At 34.6% G+C, this 21,228-nt stretch overlaps 1 protein-coding gene across 5 annotated transcripts in view; it reads right to left on the bottom strand.

Annotated features, from left to right (window-relative positions):
* Cdh12 (cadherin 12) overlaps positions 1 to 21,228 on the bottom strand; it is a 949,967-nt gene that overhangs the window by 274,939 nt on the left and 653,800 nt on the right. For 4 of the 5 annotated variants that reach the window (XM_063258014.1, XM_063258013.1, XM_063258016.1 and 1 more), the window contains one exon: positions 11,762 to 12,173. In XM_063258014.1, the coding sequence (XP_063114084.1) occupies positions 11,762 to 11,992 (231 nt within the window). In that variant the 5' untranslated portion in view covers positions 11,993 to 12,173. Of the gene's footprint in view, positions 1 to 11,761; positions 12,174 to 21,228 lie in introns of those variants that run through there. The other variant, XM_063258017.1, reaches the window with a different exon arrangement.

Genomic DNA, 21,228 nt, shown 5'->3' on the forward strand with positions numbered 1-21,228 from the left:
CAGGAATTACTCTGATAATAAAACCCCCATTTTAAGAGTAACTTACAAAATTAAAGCTATATCATATTCCTTTCAAAAATCCATGACTGAAAAACCAAATCAATAGATGAATAAATAATATTGAGTCGTGAAAACAGTATTTTAAATATTTTAGTATAATTTTATACTTTTCATTTTTGGGGGGGTCCAAGGAGTAAATATATATGGGTCAAAATATGATTATCATACTGTGCTAATTTAAATATTTCAAAGCAAACCAATGACTATTTGCAGTACAATTGTTTCTATTCTAACAAGTTACCATGTTTCTTTTATGCTTTTTGTTGTAACTAAGGTGAATGGAAATTATAATACAGCATTAGTGTCTGTAGTCTTGCGGTGGTTTCTCTTGGGATCCTCCTTTATTAGTTACCTTCTGTCTTTCAAGCCACCACCTTATCTACCATAACACGTCAATCCAATCTCTCTTCACGTTTCTCCCATTTTCTTGGTTTCTAGCTGAAGACAAAATGACATATGCACTGATGATTGGTTCTTTCCCCATAGAATCTCTTTTTAAAAAAATCACTTCTTTTATGTCTGATGAGTAACCAGCACTACTAACTCCTAAGAGATGCATTAGCTGTGACATCTTTATCTCATTTCATTGGGCTTGTTATTCTTGCATTGCTTCATTTATGTGCAAATCTGATTTAACCAACGTGCTCAAATATTTGCACAAACATTACCCTAGATGCCTTTGTGATGAGATTTTCTTTAAATGTGTAGACGGAGCAAAGCAAACTACCACTCATAATGTGAATGAACTTCAGGTAATCAGTTGAAAGCTTTGATCAAACAATTTCTTCTCAAGCACAAAGGTATTGATTTGCAAATTTCTGGGGCTTCAGCTTACAACTCCTAGTCTACAGATTTTTAACTTTTATCTTGCCAACTGCATGAGATGATCCCTTAATTTCTGTCTGTCTGTCTGTCTCTCTTCTTTCAATATATGCACATGCAAACACGAATTCATGATACATACGCACACATGTGAGTAACTTCCTGTTCATCCTACTTTGTAAAGTGCTTGGACTAACGCAGAATTTGGTACCAAGAATGTTTTAGCATAAAAAGAATATCAAGTTTAAGAACGTGATTTTGTGCTGTGGCTTCTGGAAGAGACATTTTTTCCTGTTTATTTTGACAGACATAATTGATTCTGTGTCTAGTGGGAAGGATGGCATTGATAGCCCACTTTAGGAAAAGATGATATTACCAACCGACACTCCCACCTCATGTATGATATCTTAAACATGTCTGTCAAGTTCACAATTCTAGTGTAACTGTCTGATGGCTTCTAAAGTCAGTGAACAAAGAGAGAAAGAAATGGCTCAAAGAATTCCCAGATCCAGTACCACATGATTTCAAAGCGCCTTCAACAGTTGAAGAAATACTCTTTTCCAGTTGTTGATCAAAGTCATGTTTGAATTCTTTGTCCTCAGTGTTTGAAATACAAGGCAAAATATATTCTGAACTTGCAGTCTTTCATTACCGCTATGACGGTGAAGGACCAGGACACAGAACTGCACACTGTGGATTTGTACTATATGAAAAACTCAAGTCCCTAAATTTTGGTAAGTCTTCTGTCCATAGAAACAGGTTCTTTCTTCCATCTGAAATTGACCTCCACTTCCTAAGAAAGTTGCAGTGGTCTTCAGTAGGTCAGTTTGTCAGGAGACCACTGAGTGTCCTTAGAATGCATTTCCACTACCTCTTTTTGCTTCTAGTTCTGTAACTTTTCTTGAGTCCCAGAAAATAGATGAAGAAAAGTGATGAGAGCTACACTCATCACAAAGAATTGCTCCTGGTTTCTAACTTACACAAACAGATATCTGTGGAAATAAGTGTTAAAAGGTGGAAAATGATGGAAGGAACACAAAGCTGGATTGAGTTGAACTTACTGATAAGGACTGAGAAAGCCTGGATTCAGCATTTAACATTGCTGCTTGAAGCTTTAAGGCTCCAATGTTTTGTTTCTTTACATGGCTTAAAGATAGAGCAAAAGATACCCTATAAAAATGAATTTGAAGTGCCAGAGTCACCTTCATTTAGATCTGAAGAAGAAATTCCAAAGTACGGTAAATTGGAATCTTTGAGTGAATTTCTCAGTTAATCTATCAGAATTTTAGTTCTATTGTGAGAAATAAATTTGTAAGAGGCACCTCAGTATTACAGTAATCATTTTTTTTTTCTGTAGGCCAAGTCTTAGCAACAGTGGAGATTACTGCCAATGTACTGGGTAATTTGAATGCCACAAGAAGCACTGCATCTGTGGATTATAGGATAAGAGGGGATAAGACCCAGTTAACTATGGTGCACACTAGCCCAAAAACAAGCAAAAAAAAAAAAAAATCAGATTGTGACTCACAGATATTTAGGCACTAGCTAGTAGATTCAATCTGTCCTTAGAAATGAAATGGATAGAAATTCTATGGAATTTGTATTTGATCTGTACCAGAAGCAAAATTCAAGGTCAAAAGAATAATATTCTAGATTACTAAAACAGAAACCTACTATCCCTGGCAGAATTCCTAAATGTAACCCTGTTTATACACTCAGAATCACCAGGACGAAGGGATGGCTGAGTCTTTGAGGAAGAACTTTATTATTCTTATAAAGAACTGTCCTCAAATCTTTCTCTCAGTTTGCCTCAAAGGTATCTATAATGTGACTGCACATTGATGCGAAGAAAATAATCATAGCTTTGGATGAATACAGGGCACTGGTTCTGAGCTAAAGTTAATTCAAATTGTCATTGGATCTGCAATTTAGTGCCAGGATATATACAGTTCAAGTGGGGAATGGAATTTTGCTTACCATCTCACATTGAAGTCACTGGTTCTGTGGCACATTTTGTGGTTTGCTTCCCAATTGGAGAATATATAACTGAATTAGAAACACTCATTACAGGCAGAATCCCCACATGGGATTGCTGGCCTTTGGAATGAAAGTTATATAATAAGAAAGGTCGACTGTAGTTATCAGAACTGTTCCCACCTAGAAAAATACTAAACCTAAAATAATAATGAACCCTTGGAAGAATTGCTGAGACTAGTGTCACCACCAAGGGCCTGACAGATAAAGGGTGGTACCCCTGTCTCTCTTCTACTTGTGAAGAAGCCAGATAAAACCTAGAAAAGCAAATGGAATACCATGAATTGAATCAGCTGATGAATCCAGCTGAGGCTGCTGTACCAGATGTGGTTTTTTCAAGTATGAACAAAAAGGGACATTGGGGAAATATCAACTCTTTAGTCCTCTGCCATAATCTGCTTCACAAGGATCATGACCACCTTTTATGTCTAAGAATTCACACTGGTCATTACATTGAACATATTTTGCTGATTGGATTCTAATGAGCAAGAAGTAACAACTCCTAGACTTTATAAAAACTATGCATTTGTCAAGCGAGTGGGGGAAATCTTACAAAAAGAAAAAAAAAAAAAAAGTTTTCCTACTTTCGCGAACTTTCTACTTATCCCAAAGCATGAGGCACCCCTGCTAAGGTGAAGGATGGGTTGTGCATGAACTCACATGCAGCGAAAAAGGAAGCACAAAACCTAGTGGTCCTATTTGGACTTTGGAGGCAATATGTTCCTTGCTCACTGTGAGCCATTTACTCAGTGATCCCAAGAGCTTCTCTTTTTGAATGGAGCCAGGAACAAAAATGAGCTCTGTAGCACGTGCTTCCCATTCTGCCACTTTGGCCACTCAGTCAGTGATGCTTCAGATACCAGTGGCAAATAAGGCTGCCATTAAGCCTTTGGTGGGTCTCTGTTGGTGTATTGTACCACATACACTGAAGGTTTTGGAACAAAGCTTTCAACTTTCTGTAGGTTCACTGCTTTTTAAAGAAAATCCTCAGAGCTTGCTACAAGGTCATACTGAAGACTAGAATCCTAGCAATGAGATCACAAATTCTGTGACATGAGCAATCAGGAGCTTGGTATAATGAGATTCAGTGAGCCATAGAGTTGGGTGTACACAGCACTATTTTATAAGCAAATGAAGGTTGCAAATAAATATCAAGATTAAGCCGGTCCTCAAGACACTAAAATTTTATAAGGAGACATGGCCCAAATCTCCATAGTCCCCACATCCAATACCTTGTCATCTTTCTCTCACCTGCACCTACAATTTCTTGAATTACACTCTGTGATCAGTTGGCAGGAAAATAGTGGGCTTGGATCTGATCAACAGATTTTCCTTCATAATTTACAGGTCTCACTTGAAATTGGACATCTGCAGCATTATAGATTTTTCTGGGGTATCCCTGAAGGACAGTGGGGAAGGGAAATCCCATAGGAGGCAGACTTTACGCAGTGTACCTGCTTTTTTCATTTGGCTTAGAATGAGAATTGGCCATTCATGAAATCATTTATTGATCTGTGGGCTATGGCCAATGATTTGGCTGGATGGTCACGTACTGAGAAGGAACACAATTGGAAAATCTATTGCAAGGGAGTCTCGGGAAGAGGAATATAGCTAGACCTCTCTGAACATACAAACAATGTGGAGTTATTTGAATCCTACATGAATGGTCAAAAAAGAGTTTTATCAGCTAAGTAAATTTTATACGATAAAGTAAAAAGATGACTCATTATCTGGATACTAATGAGCTTCTTTCTCCAGTCTCCCCTATTAGAGACCAGTGAGCTTATGATCAAACAGGTCAAAGTGGTAGGAATGGTCTAAATGGGATCTTCAGCATGCATTTCCACCCACCAAGATGGTCTGCTTATAGCCATTGCCATCAATGGAGATTACTCATTCCTTGAGGTGATCAGCCAATTCTATGATGGAAGATTGATTACACTTGACAGCTACGGTACTGGAAAAAAAAAAAATATATATATATATATATATATATGTGTGTGTGTGTGTGTGTGTGTGTGTGTGTGTGTTTGTATGTATGTATAATTTTTCTTTCAATAGGCATTTAGAGGATACGTATATTTTTTTCTAATATTTAATGCATATGTCAAATATGCGAGCTGTGGACTGGTATAATGGCTTACCTAATGTCATGGGCTCCTACATTGCATTACTTTTAATCACATAACTAACTTTACAAGTTTAGTATAGTAATTGGCATATGCTCTTGAAATTCATTGTCTCTAACATGTTTTTTATCAGTATGAGGCAACTGGCTTAATGGATGGATAGAGGCCCTTTCACAGTGCAGTTACAGTGCCAATTAGTTGGAAATATCTTTCAGGGCAGAGCAGGGTTCTCCAGATGCTGAATAAGAATGCAAAACGTTGCACTATTGCTTCCATAGTGAATGATAATGCCTAAAGCAAGATGCACTGACCCTGAATGGAGAGCTGGGAATGGAAGTAGTACCACTGTTTCCTGTTCCTATAACCCATGCTCTGCTCACCTGGTAGGCTTAATCCCCAAGGGAAAAATGATTCCACCAGGATGGTGGTTCCTCTGTACTAAAAATTAAAAATGCCTCCAGCCACTGCAAGATCCTCATCGTCTGAATCAAAAGGAGGCAAGGAAGAGAATTATTGGTCTGGCTGAGGTGGTTCATCCTGACCACCAAGGGGAAGCTGTATCATCATTCCACAATGAGAGCAAGAGGGCAATTATCCAGAACACAGGACACCCCTGGAAGCACCTCTTACAATTCCTTGGCATGTGATGAAAGTACATGGAAAACTGCATTAACAGAGTTTTGTCAGGAACGTTCATAATTCAGACCAGAGCCATGAGGACTGGAAACAGTGAGTCATCTCACCAGGTCCTGAAGTTTCAAGGGGACTTGCTTGCTGAGGACAAAAAGTAACAGTGAATGGTTGAGGAAGATAACCCTGTCACCAACGGAATACAAAAAGCTAAAGACAAACTGTCTTCATCACGACTGTTTCTTATTTTGATATGAATATGTCATATTTGTGTATATCTTTATTTGCAATTATCTATATAAAAGATTTATTTTCTTTCCTCTCTCAGCTACTTATAATGGAACAGAAGCAATATTGATTTGGATCATGGTATTTAAGTATTGTCATTTTTCTATTACACAATTTAAGTTAGTGTAGTCATCAAGTCCTTGTAAGTCATCAGGGAGATGAGTAATTATTACTCAAGGATTTTTTCTTATATGCAGGACAGTTATACCACGTTACACAGAAGTGTGACATTGCTAATGTAAATATTTTATATAATTATTTTATTTTAATTACATAAAAATGTTTATGGGTACCAAGTTGATAAGGAATAAACTAGAGATTGTTAATATTATGTCAATTTGCTGGACTATGGTGCACTATTTAATCAATGACTTTCCTGAATGTACCTGTGGATGTATTTGTAGATGGGGCAAACATCTAAATCATCACCAACTGAGTGAACTATATCACCTTCCATAAAATGGAAAGGAAATACTTAAACAATTTATTACCTTAAAAAATTCACATTTTCTGAGGAGAAAAGGATTTTTCCAGACTTCCCTCAGAATCCAGCTACAACTGCTCACTCTGTCACTAAACTGCAGGCCTAATGTACATATTTTGGGCTCATAACTATGTAATTCCCTCAACCAAACCCCTAAAATTCTAACACTTTTTACGTAAATACATGTCATGTTGGTTCTGTTTCTCTGGAGAATATTCAATAATATAATATCTATCAGATCAGACCAGCATGTCAACAGGGTATTCCTCAGTTTCTCCATCTAAACTTTTGAAGTATCGCTCGCAGCCTGTATTCTCCCTTTTCTGATTTTTAAGTTAAAAGAAAATCACGATTCATTTTGATAAAAAACAGCTCTGACGTACTGATTCCCAGATTCAAAGGGAGTTTTCATGATGATTTAATTTGAACCCTAGGGTTCAGAATTTTTTGTCATTCCTTATTCTTAAAACATTTTCTTCTTTCATCTTCCATGAAACTATTTTCATGCTTGCATTTTTCTTATTAGTAAGAGTTAATTCTTCATCTGCTTTTCAATTAAAAATGATTTTTTTAAACCTCTCCATAGTATAGGCTTTTGCTACAATGCATTACTCATTTATGGGATTTTAACTCTGTCTATATGCCAGATACTCTTTAATGGATTCTACATTAATATATGTAAGCATCTACTATAATTCACCTGGGTATTCTAAGTAAGAATATATAATATCCAATATTGATTTTTTTTCTACATCTTAACACCAAATCTTTATAACATTGAAATAAAAGAGAAGTCATGATCCTGTCTTTTTACTTTCTTTCTCTTTTATTCTGTATATACTAGTATCCATTTATTTTTTAATATTTTATGTCTGCAAGTTTCTCAGATCTGTCTCTTCCTTTATAGTTCCATTGCCAAGCGACTTCGCTAATTTTTATTATCACTTCATCTTTCACATTTTCAACTGTAATATCATAATCCCTTTATTACTTCCGAAACAAACACTTTGACCTTCTCCAAATACTCCCTATCTCTATTTTCAATTCCTTGTTCCACATAAATGACTGTCTCAGGGGTCATTCTAGAAATGTAATTCTCCCAAGCTAATCGCCAAACAAGATTCTATGTCTGGATCTTGACTTAAATGCAACTTATTTGTGCATCTTATTTGAGACATTCCATACTTGTTCTATTTTCTTAAACAGTTGGCTTCACACATTGGCTATGCTGAAACATGGTTACCAAGGCTCACATGTGCTTTAATTGTCCACCTTTACAAAAACTTTACCCTACACTACTTTTCAAAAAAGAAAATCAAATTGTCTGTTTGAGAATTATCTTCTGTGCTTATATATCTGTGAAGTCTTTCTCAAATTTCTCTATCTTCTTGCCATAATCACAAATCTTCCTGGCTTCCTGGAGCATGTAATTATGTCTCTATGACTGTACATTTAGCAAAAGTATTGAAATTGTTGCTAGCCATTGAGAGGCATACATTGGTATTTTTTCTGACGCACTGGAGCTAAACTGCTTGCTATAAAATTTTAGCTTTGGAATGTTGAGTGTTGAGACATATGGAGGCTACTTAACTTTTTCTCTGCCTGAGATTTCTGACATATAAAATAAAGCTTCTAATAATATCCCTCCTACTGCTGTTTGAAGATTGTATAAGCTTATGCATGTATGGCAATTAAAACAGTGCCCAAAAGAAGTGCTCAATAAAACTTACCTAGTATAATAGTAATCCAGGGACCTTCATGCTTATATTTATCCCCACAAGGATTAACATCATCTTCAGACAATACATATTCTCTCAGAAATAGGCTGAGTAAATGAGTGTTTCAGAAGCTGTCTCTACATGTGTTTTAATTTAAAACATTTTTGTGCTTTTAAACAACTTACACTTTTGCTAGCAATCCTTAGATTCAAGGATTTCTGGTAATTGTAATTCATCTAAAGTTACAATTCAGTTTCCTACATTATTCTTTGATGATAAAAAAGGCACAACTGTCATGATGCCTAGCTTTGAGAGGAGAGGTAAAATCAGTCCTAACAGACAGGTATGATCTTATCTCTGTTGGTATAAGCAGTTGACTGCTTACAGTCAATTGACTGGTATGTGTACTATACATGTGTGGGTATGCCTATTAACAGGTTTTTACTTTTTTATTGTGAGTGATTGGAAATAATTGAATTATTTTTAATGTAAAATTGGTTTCTCCCATACTCCACAATGTGGGAACTTAACTCATTTCTAACAGTAAATTCAAAGCACATGTCAGAGAAAAGTATGAGGTTTATTTTCAGATACTCTAATGTTATCTTTGCAAAAATGAAAAATAATTTCCTTTTTATCACATTATTTGCCTTTAATTATTATAGTATTTTGGATCTTATTACTCTTTCAGCCTTTTATTTTTTGTACTTGGGAGACAATCTGCCATTTATAAATGTGAATTAGATTTATTTTATTTATAAACATGGTCTCAAGTTGCCTCTGTTTATCTATAAAAGCCTCAAGATTATCCTCTTTATAGCTGAGTAATGCTCCATTGCATAAAAATACCATATCTTTTTTCATTGTTTTTGTGCCTAGATCTTGTAATCTAAATAAAAACCTCTAAAACTACAATATGCAATATATTAACTAGTGTTAATTTCCAACTTTTTAAAAAATTCTGTATCATTTTTATCATTCTTTTCTCTTTTGATTTTTAAAATTAAAAAAAAAGAAAAGTAGTAATCACTACAAACAGTATCATAGGTTTGTTTTTACCTGAGTGCCAGCTTTTCCAGAAAAACATACAACATGAAACTATTATGATGACAACTGTCCAGTAAGCCACATAAAACTTTCTTTATAAAAGGGAGGATATGATCTTAGATTTGGATGCAGGAAAATCATTTTTTCTTTAAATAAGTGGAAATTTCAATAATAACTATGATAATTAATGTTTTCCTCATAAGCTTTTTCTTCAAGAAAACGGAAAGTCAAATGTGAACCTCACTGGTTGTCTCTTGTCCAATTGCCCTTTCCTGTGACTTTTTCTTTTGCACTGACTTCTGTATTGTTAACAACAATTTACTTTCCTATTGATCATCTACAAGCTTTAAAGAAAGAGCAAGAACATAGGTCTTTTTATATATTTATGCATACATACATACATACATACATACAAACAAAAATTTAAGTCAGTCTCCATGCTCTCATAATTCTATTCCCAAATCTAGAAGCATCAACACTGAGTTAATTTAACTTTAATTAGTTTCTTGTGGAAAGAAAATCTTGGCAACTGATGTTTCATTTAAAGAAGAAATGCATCTGAAAATGGTACAAAATGCAGTTTTGTTACCATATATCTGTAGAAATAACCCTGCTTAAATGTAATCATAAGTTAAATGTCATACCTTTTTTGTATCAAGTTTATACTCATTTGTCTTTTAAGCTAAATGGATAAATTTCATATATTCCCAGGTGTTATATTGGCGGGATTTGGCAATACCAAACAACAGCTTTCATAATCAAAGCCAAAGATCTGTTTCAATTATGCCCACTGGCAAGCAGAATGATATTTTATCCAGGATAAAATCAAAATGCATATTTCAAAAATCTATCGACTTTATTACCTCCAGTTCTGGCAACTAATACCTACAGATTTGATTGAGCCAAAAATAGAGAACAGTTTCATGCAAAAATATTTCAGGAACTTCAATGTGATATCTCTTTTCTGCTATAAGCAAATTTTGCCTGCAAAGTAATTTTAGAGTTGTGCTATTCTTTTACTTCTTAGATTTCTAAACACTATGTTTATATTAAATTTTTAAAAATGTACAAATTCTATTGTGGTACAAGTAAATTAAGTTATCTTATTCTGAAAATGTTTCCAGTAATTGTTATATTTTATGATCACACTTAGAAATCATATAAGCAGGAGATTTAGGAAACAACCACAGATACTTCAGTACATTCTTCAAAAGACTCTACGCAGACTCTGCAACTCCTTGAATTTTTAAAGACACTTCTCTTGCATAAGGCAATCTGACATGAGCAAGCCGCCCTGCTCTGAATTGGACCTGGCTGGGGTTTGATGCCTCTTTCTGCACATTTGGATCCATTCTTACTTTCTACTCAAAGTTCCAGGATTGCACTTAGGGGGTTTGCCCAGGACCATTAGAAAAGACTTGAGATTCTAATTAGGCAGGTTATGAAGGAAGAAGCCCCTTTGTAATGACCCTGTATTTGCTGTTACATTTTTGTAAAATCATTAGATACTGGATGCCCAGAATGGTACTCACACACTGATTTTAATTTTTATATGTAGATAGATGCCTTATAAACAATGTTTGCTAGAGACTACTTACATGTTAGTGTAAACCCTGATTGTAAATGCTCATTTCAACAAAGGTTTTATTAGAAGACCTCCTGTATTCTATTATTCAATAAATATTGAATACTTTTCCACAGGGATAATCTCAAAAATGTAATAAAGGGATTTAGATAGTGAATGGATATGTTTGTACAATCTAACTGTGGAATCCATATGAGGTATATCATATTTCTCTTTAGCTTAAAATTTCAGAAAGCTCAGGAATTTAATGGTCGAAAGTCAAGATATTCTATATCTATTTCCAAATAATCTCCCTGTTGATTTTTCAATTCTGTTATGTTTTTCTTTTTTCAATTCTCTCAAAATTAGATGCTTCTTTGAAACCCATACTACAAAAATTTAGAAAATTATCACTAAGTGCAAAAATTAAAAAGTAAAATTTTTGGATTATATTTACTAGGAAAATTTAGTATAAAGTGTAAGTTTGGCAAGTCGAATAATGTAAAACAAAATCCAAAGAGAATTTATATTTTGAGGTTATCAGGGATGAAATACTTTAAGAGATTCAAGATAACCAATACTAATTTAGAGTACATGTGCCTTCTAACTTTTCACTGTGTCTCTGATTGCTAAACAGTTCCAGAATAGCTGTGAGCAATGACTATATCTTTAATGATATTACCATATTCTGATGTCAGATACTCAGCAAAGACTTCAAAAGTGATAACAAAACACACACATAGACACATGATGTATAATTTTCCTTAAAATAATCAAGGAAATTTGAAACAAAGTGGTGTTAAATGGCATACATTATATAGATAACCCAGGCCATTGAGACAGGATGAGAAACCAGTCTCTTGAATTTCAATTCCAGTAATCTAGTCACTGGTTTTGCCAACTCCTGTGGGAAACATTCATGCACAATACCCAATTCATATTCCCCTTTCGTACCAAGTGGTGATGAAAAGAAATACATCATTACCTTCCCCACATACTGGGGTTCGGAGCCCATGTATTCTTCCAGCACAAAAAATTGATTCCATACCCAGCCACGTTTAACGCGTTGGAAATGGGATCGTTGACCTGGCAGGTGGACAGCATTTTCCCTTGGCTCTGTGGCTGCAGTCCTTGGTGGCTGTGGTTGAAGTGGTGTTAGGAGACCTCCATCAAACAGGACCCAGAGAAGCAGGGATAGACAGTTCCTTGTAAGCATTGGCAAAGGCTTTCCTACAGCAGAGCTCTAAAAACTCCCAGAGTTTAATGCAGATTTGTGGAATCCAGGTTTGAGGTGTCTATGGGCTTCAGCACTCAGCTCTTTGTTTTATTGCAGAAAATCTAATTCAGGCATTAATCTTTTTGAGGCTTCTGTTCTATTATATTCCATCTAATGGGACCTACAAAATAGATCAACAAAAGTACATTAAATTAATAACATTTCAAAATGATATTCACGAGCAGTAGCACTGCAAAAATAAAACAGTGAGGGCAGAAAAACATTAAATGGTTAAATACTCACTGTAATTGGACCTTTAAAACTTAGATAATTTACCTCTGTTCTATACACACTTTAAAACTTTGAAGTTACATTGAAGTAAAAGGTGTATCTTAAAGAGAAGCAATATATATTTAAATGCAATAATAGTTTCAAGGAGCATACTCAAGTTGCTGGTTTAAAAAGTAGAATAGTGCCAACTTTAGAGTTGGCACATCTAACTTCAGCTCTATCCTGAAGGTAAACTTAATTTTAACAAAAGTGTATTGTAGGTTATAATAGTCACCTAGATCTAAAGGAATAGGAACATTCTGCATTTTGCAAGCACATATTTGGGTAATGGACTTGAGTCTGAGTAGATTTCTGCACCTGACACTGGAGGGACAATCCTAAGGCCCGTGAAGTTTCCAAGTGATAGAAGCCAGAAAAACTATATAATGTTTCCAAAACTAAGAAATAAACCAAAATCAATGTAAGTTTAATTAAATGTGTGTAAGTATGGCATTTGCCAATAAGTCAGCTGATATTCAAACCGAAGATTGCTCAGCTCTTAGCATATAATAAAAATGTGCAAAGTATTCTTCATGAATATTGTAATTTAAATATTAGTATAAGAACAATTCAACATGATAGAGATAAGATGCAAGGTATAAGTAGTGTCCAAAAACTATACACCCTATATATTCTAGAGGGGCAGTTTTAAAGGATTCTGGCTTGTCTACTCTCTTAAGATTAATATCAACAAAAACCTAAATTTTATGTATTACATTACATTTTCCAATTCTGGAAAACTAATATTCATATAATTGATGTAGATACACATTGCCCATTGTGGCAGTTACTACTTATACATGGGTTTTTCACCAAAATCTGTTAATTTGGGACCAACATGTAATGCGATATTAAATTATACAGCAAATTTAAAAAAAAATAGTGGAAAACTTGTAGAGTGTTAATTTAGATATTTATGATTTTTTACAAGTCAGTAATCAGAAATACTATATTAAAGACATATATAAATTAAATTATGTTCTCTTATTTTTGCATTTTCAGTGTGCTTACTAAAAAAATAAATTGCACATGCAATTTACATTTTTGACTGTACTTTTTCCTAATGGACATCATTCATTTAGACAACAGAATTTAAATCACAAATTGGTTCAATGTTAGTCTGAACATTCAAAATCAAATGTCGAGCATAAATTATACTTTTTGTGTAGTAAAAATAAAGCAGATCCATGGAAATTTTCATCTACTTTCAACAAGCCCATGTAAGCATGACAGACATATTTTCTTTATCTCCTTTAGAATTTGAACATTCACCTCCAAAGTGCAGTAGTGTCCTGTCCTTTCCTTTTTTTTCCACATTTCTTCCCATTGTCATCTGCATCAGCGTTCAGGGTTACTGAGTTCAAATAGTTATTCATATATCTCAGATCAGTTTATCTCTCTGTTTTCCTAATTTATGGAATATTTCCTCCTCCGTTGATTTGTAGATGAGAGGTACTAAACTGTTGATTTTAGAACGCATTGACACCTAAATTCATTTCTCTAGAGATTTTAAACTAAATATAAATATATTTGATGCTGGACAACTGGTTATATTGATCACCATTGTCGTTGCTGTTTAGGTCCAGCATCCTCTCAGAAGGCAAAAATTATTCTGAGATGAGTTTTGATCAGCTAATACAGAACGAGTTTAGCAATTCTGCTGTACTTATGTTACATCTTCTCTCTGTCGTACTAGATGTGTTTACTGCCGTGAAACTAGATTACAAATGATTGGTGAGTAATGAGATATTCATGTACAACAGGGGAAGTTTGTTACTTTATAAGACAGTCCCCAGCACATCCATGATTGACATCTCCAGAAACAACAAAGAAATGCAAAATATGATAATAAGGGTGAAGTTGGCTGCAGCCACAGAGGACAATGTGCAACCAATTTCCCCTTCCCCTCAGCCAATATCCTCTTTCCATTGGCTCTGATTAGACAGGTACTCTTTCATAACATGCTGTGTTTCTTCTTCCTGTCTATATATTCCCCTCTTTCTCTTTCTAAGTAGAATGGTCCTAATATCTCCAATAAGTTAATTTCATTTTTTTCTTAGATTATTTTATTTGTAGATTTATACATTTATTAGTAATTATTTCTGCTAATCTTTTCATGAAAACAATGACTGCTTTTGGTGACTGGATACATTTTACAAGTTGTATTTTTTCCAAAAATTCTAATATTTTATATGAAATTTACAGTGTACAAAATATAAAGTTATGTATCATATTGCAGTAAACATAGTATACATGAGTTTATCGGGGCCTGTTTAACCCTTGGCATTCTTCTTTTCTCAAATTCAACTCCTTTAATTTTTAATAATACTACTAGTGCCTTATAAAAGAGATACATTCATAAGATTATTTTACTCTCATTTTACTTGAGGTGATGGATGAAGTGGGGGCATTTACAGTATTAAGTGCAATGTGGTAGGCGCAGCATACACATCTGTTACATTTCTGTAAATTACTCATTGAATCATAGTAGCTAATTTTATTGAAACTTTACTATGCCCTCATATATTGCGTACTCTGTAGGAACATCACAGCTCTGAGAAGGAGGTGCCATCGTTATGACAATGCTGCATAAGCAATGGCATGAAAAGATATTAAGTGGGTTGGCCATGCTGCACAAGGTGCTACATTAGTCAGACATGAAGCTGTGTATGCAGTGTGTCCCCAGAGCTCAGCCTTGTGGATGCTGTACTATGTTGTCCCTCTCTTAATGAACACAGGAACAGATAAAAAATACCTCGGGACTGGAGTTCTAGCAAAATTGAGAAATGAACTTGAAAGTCTACATTCTTGTTTCTAAACCAAGGAGCTACTTAATTATTGGGTAGCCTAAGTTTTCTAGTTATTTAATTCTTCTTGAATATAGGAGACTGAAGTTAAATCCAGAACTACCAACTTCCACTCCCGAGATGTAAGAAGATAAATAATTGCAGGCAGATGCAGACGAATTTCAGTAACTGTCTATATTGTGAATCAACAGTATAGAGTGATAGCTGATAATGGAGAAAGTACTCAAATGACCCCACAAATCCACCAAGCAACACGCTATATGGGTCCTCCGACCTGAAGTCACTGCTTGGTGAAACTGAAGCAATTTCATTTCTAGCTCTGCCAGGATCCTTGGCAGTTAGCCTGAGCTACAGGTGCAGGTAGGTGAGTTGGCAGCCTGTTGGACCTACTCAACAATTTTGAATTCAGGGATGGCTTCCAGTCTGTACATCACTAAATGTTAATTAATTAAAAAGAAGATGAGCTGGGGTACCATTTTAAGAGCAATCATACTAATGCTTATGCTAATTAGCTGTCCATTAAATACTGCCTGAAGGGTGGAAACACCATGTTTTTTCACCAATAGAGTTGCAGATGTGACTATATAATTACACTTTACCTTTATCACTCCTTTAGAATATGTGTGCAAATATTTTGAAACTCATCTTATCACTTTAGCACCCTAAAATCCATCCCAAGTCTCTACCCTTCAGTCCTTTAGGGAGTGGATGGACTGGCTTTTTCACTGTAGGTTGAAACTCCCAGCAAAGCTCTGCCTCTGGCACAGTGACAGCCATGGATCTTTGAAACCATTATAACAAATATAATGCAAGGAGATAGAATTCCAACTTGTAATTGGACAGGAAATAACTCTCCTTGGCATAAACCATAGGCTTAATTACAAGGAAAGACTTTATCAAGCTATCACCCTGGGTATTTGTTCCACTGCCAATGGTACTGTTATAAAAGCAAGAAAAGCAGGCTTATTCTGAGGTGTCAGCACCCTGTGGAATCATGTGAACCTTAAGTAGACACAATTGTTACAAAGGACATTGCCAGAGGTGTATTTTATTCCATATACAAGATTTCAGGCATAGTGTTTAAAAATTTATACAGGTCTATTATTTCTACTCTCGTTTAGAGCAGAGAGGCTTTCCAAATACTTCCCAAACCTTATGTGAGTTTTGGGAGTCAAACACTCCTTTTACTGGAGGGAGGGATGTTTAGAAAAATTACATATCAAAGCAGGGAGTGTTTGGCTGACAATAACAATTTCTCTTCAAATGTATTTCCCAAGCTAAGAGAGATACAGGAGTTATGGCTTCCATAGTTATATATTATATTTTACATATGATTACTTATAACACTAAGACCTATTAAGGGGTCTATTTAATCTAAATTATATTGAGAAGGTTCTTTTTGTCAGAGAAGGACTTAATTTGACAGATATTTTAATTATTAACAATAATTCTCCACTATGAGTTGCGTTTTAAGCCTACCTGCATATTTCAGGATTCTTTAACAATGATTTGAGTGTGATATTCTTTACTTTAATATTATATGAAATAATTTTTCAAAGACATTTCTCTAAATTAGAAGATTTATATTTCCCCACCCTTTTTTTGTGACAAATGAAATAATAATTGAAAGTGATTCACAATTCAAAAAATAACATAAAGGAAAGTATTCTAATTACAAACGTAGAAATAGTAACCACAAAAATATTAAAAAGTTAGCCATAAACTTTATATTTTCTTATATGTTAGTCTATATCTTGAAAACTTTTTTTACACATTTAGTTTTAAAATTTACATGTTATTGTTCTTTCTATAATAAGTCCATTTTAATCAATAAACACTTAAAGATTCTAGGGAAATCTCACAGTTTAAGGATATCACTTCTAAGTCAAGCATGGGGGTGCAACCCTAGAGTCCCAGCACTCAATACATTGAGGCAGGAAGAGTGCCACAATTTGAGTCCTGACTGGGTTACATCGTGAGTTCAAGGCCAGTCTGGACTACAGAGCGACACCCTGTTTCAACAAAAACAACAACAACTATTACTACTACTACTACCAATACAACAACAACAGAAAAGTTAAATAAAAACAAAAAAGTAATATGAGTTCTAGAAAAATACCTACATTGTTAAGCAACCTTCTAATGTGTTGGAGAGTAGTGGCTACTTGTGTCTTCTATAAACAAAAAAACAATAAAGGCCAAAAACCTGATTATGGAATATCTTTCCTCATCATTTCTTACTTGATAAGAGAGAACTTTCTCTTTCAACAAGAAAAGAAATTTGAAAATGCATGTGGAGTGATTTGTCAAAAATTCTTGCTATTTGATTCTGAATAGGGTAATTTTAACTCTGTAATCTTCTTTCCAAAGTGTCATAACCACAGTGTAATCATGAGAAAATAATCAGACAACTATCAATGGAGGAACATTTTATAAAATGCCTGAATAGTACTTCTAACAATGTGAATGTCATCAAAATAAGAAAAACCTGAAGAACTGTCACAGCAGAGGGACCTACCAAGAACTGACAACTAAACGTAGTGCAGGGGATCTTAACTAGAACAAGGATCTTGGGTAAGACAAACCAAAATCTGAGTAAGTATGGAATTTAATAACAATAAATCATATTATCTTAATGGTTATGAGCTCCAAAACTCTGTACCTTTCAAATATAACATGTTAATAAGGGAAACTGGTATCCAGTTCCCCTAAACAAGATCGTATAATGTACATTTTTTTCAAATGAGAAAATAGTACATAAGGAGGATCAGGAATGAATGCATCTTAGAAAAGACACAGGAAAGAAAATTTTGAGCAAAATGGGAGAAGGGAATTTTAGGAAGACAACCGCTATACAGTGAAGTATGAAAAAGCATGAATTCTGCCTGCATCAGAAGAAACAAATCTAAGAAAGACAGCTTCAAAAGGGGAAAGGTAATGGATTCAATGTAAGCATAAAAAAAGAGTTTAAATAATAAAGAGTATATTTAAGTAATTTAAATAATAAATGTGTACTTTAAAAGCATTTTTAACAATTAATAATGTCACAAAATCTACAAAATAAAAGACTTTTTCACTTCTTGGAAACAAAACAAGAAATGAAAATGAAGTCATGTTATTTTGATATATCATTATTTCAGAAAGTGCAATTTTGTAAACAAAATTAGCTTATCTATGTTAAGATAAAAGACAACATGCTTATGATAATATTCACTAGAAATAGGTCTTTCACCAAATTTCAGAGGATGACTAACTCTTAAGAAATTGAATTTTGTAAATTAAAAGCTTGTACTCAAGTAAATAAAAGATTTTTTAATTATTTCAAATCATTTGCTGATAAATGTCCTTGATATTGTTATCCAGTGATTTACGTAGGAAGTAAATGACATAATTTGCAGTCAGCAGACAATGTAGAAATATATAAGTAATGAAATAAAAATGGGGAAAATGGATTTAGATCTTAATAAGGGATTCCATTTGTAATGAATAGAAATCTTCAAACTGTAGAAAGATTCACTCAAACAATCTCTATTTTGATTATTGCTTAACAATGCCTGGAAGAAGTATAAATAGTATTAAAAATAGTATGGGTCTTTAAATTGCATTTGAATTTTTTTCAACAAGATAAGAGATAATTGTCCAGCAACAGGGATGAATTGAAAATTATTTACAGGAAGCCAGCCATTAGTGGCTTAGTGTAGGCTTACTTAGAGTAAGCTTTAATTAAATCCCAGATATAGCAGTATGGTCAAGATTATCATAAGGATTTTAAATTGCATCAAACTCTTGAATAGTCTCCCTGAATTCTCAATCTTATGAAGATAATAAAGTATGAAAGAAAAAGTAAAGATTAATAATCAGAATGGAAATTTACATAATAGGAGGGAATATTTTTGAAATGACCAATACAGAGTTCAGGTGACACTTCCAAAATGAAAGCTCTCCTTTTCTAAGAAACATATTTAATAATATTAATCATTTAAAGTCTGTGGAAATAGTCTTAAATATATGCAGCAAATGGAGAAACATCCACACAATTCATTTAAGAGAAACTTCTAAATCATTGCAAAAACAGTAAAAATCCTGTGTGAAAGAATGGAGGATTCAGTCAAGGAAGCTGGGGTTTTCCCTAAAACAAGCTTCAATCTGAAGCTATGATTTCACTTTAGCAGCGATACTATTCTCAGTCCAGTACGATTCTTATTTTTGTTCTCTTCCCTGATCTCCAAAGGTAGAAATACGTTTTCAGGGAGGTATGGAAGAGAGAACCAGACACTGCCTCGCATGTTACATGTAAAAGATAAAAATCTGCTCCAGACTCCTTGGGTCAATGACATTGAAATGTAACTACTCCACACTAGCTTTGTGGAAGAATCCATATTCATAGTGGAAAACTGAGAAGCCTGGAGCCTGGATCTCCTACAACCAACCCAATCCTCCCTCATAGAGGGAAGGCCTGGTTATAGCAAAAGTAATTCTTGGTACCCAGCTTTGTTCCACAGTTGCAAGTTCTCCTCCCGAAGGAAAGCAATGTCAAAAAGTGAAAACACCTCTGTGGCTTTTTCTCAAAGAAAACATTTTATCTGAAATAGACTGTAAATCCTTTTGCGAATTCTTTGTTGAATGTCATGTTAACCTGGTGCAGAGCACTTATTTGGAAGTTGACAGAACCATACTTCCAGCAAAGGGACAATCAGGAATACGCTTCATGGCATCACAGGCAACTCTGGAGGTTGGAAAATAATGGATAATTTCAAAGTTTTCTTAGTAGCAAACATTGAAGTACATGAAGTAGGTGCAAAAACATTCACACACCTCTATTTGGACCTCTCAACTTGAGGCAGAAGCCTGATTTTTACAAGTTGAATACAATATTATGCCAAGCACTTTTTGAAAAATAGTTACTATGACTCAGGGAAGTTCCTAGAAGCCAGCCTTTACAATGCTCCAGTCATCCCTCGAGGTCTGGGAGAATTCTGTGAAAATGTATGCGTCCCCAAATGTGTGCCTCCTTCACGTACCAGTCCATGGTTTAACTCTGATCAGTAACAGCAGCTTACAAGTTACTCCAGTATTCAAGGGTAAAAGGTGAAATCTTAACGTCCTAAGGTGGGTGATGTAGGCAGGGACTCCTGCTGACACATGGAAAATATCATACTTAGCTAGGCTAAAAGCTAAGGGGAAATAAATGTAGCTGAGGATCAGAGGCTGTTTTGTCACTGAACTGTTATATTGGTTAGTAAAGACCAGCACCATCCACAAGGGATTAGTGCTCCAATAACTAGAAATGTTATATTATTTTAAAGTCAGTTTTCAACATTACAAGCTATGTAAAGAAACAAGTAAGTGTAACTCATGTAGTGAGAGACAGAGAGAGAGAGAGAGAGAGAGAGAGAGAGAGAGAGAGAGAGAGACTTTGAAGGGATCCACATGGTGTCCTTGGCAGGTGAAAGTTTCAGAACAGGTGTGACAAACATCATGATTAAATTTTAAAAACTTCATAAAAATACAATGCCAGAGTAATGGCTTGTACTCAAGCAGATATTAAAGAGAATATTATTAAAAATAGATATTTTTAAGAAGCGGAGAGCAGTTTTGAAGATTAAAAAAAAATACAACAGAGGGAGGAGCTTAGCTCTAGCTTTGACCTCACACTGGAGCAAGGTTGAAATTTGGCGCCATTTTTTCAAGTTACAATTGCAATACACTGAAATTAAAAATTAACTACAGAAGTGAATTTGGGGATTTAAGGAGTGGGAAAAGCAAAGCAATCTTAAAGAGCAATCTATTCTGAAGAAATTGCAGAGGAATGACAAAGTAATTTGAGATGAATCCAGATGGCAATAGAACATTCCAAACTTGTATGTGTGACACAGCCATAGATACACAAGCGGGCTGTCTATTCCTATTGTTGGATAGATTTACCCATGTTACACAGTCTCTCATCACTGACAAACACCTGAGAAAACCAGCATAGGCGAAAAATGTGTTTGAGCTCACAGTTTCCGAAGTTTCAGTCCATGATAGCCTTTCTTAATACAAAATATTATCGTGGGAAGCATACAGTAGACTAAAGCTGCTCACCTCTGATGGCTAGGA

This window comes from Cavia porcellus, unplaced genomic scaffold (assembly GCF_034190915.1).
Source record: "Cavia porcellus strain 051 isolate PalLab524CR breed Dunkin Hartley unplaced genomic scaffold, mCavPor4.1 scaffold_11, whole genome shotgun sequence".
Classification (NCBI taxonomy): domain Eukaryota; kingdom Metazoa; phylum Chordata; class Mammalia; order Rodentia; family Caviidae; genus Cavia; species Cavia porcellus.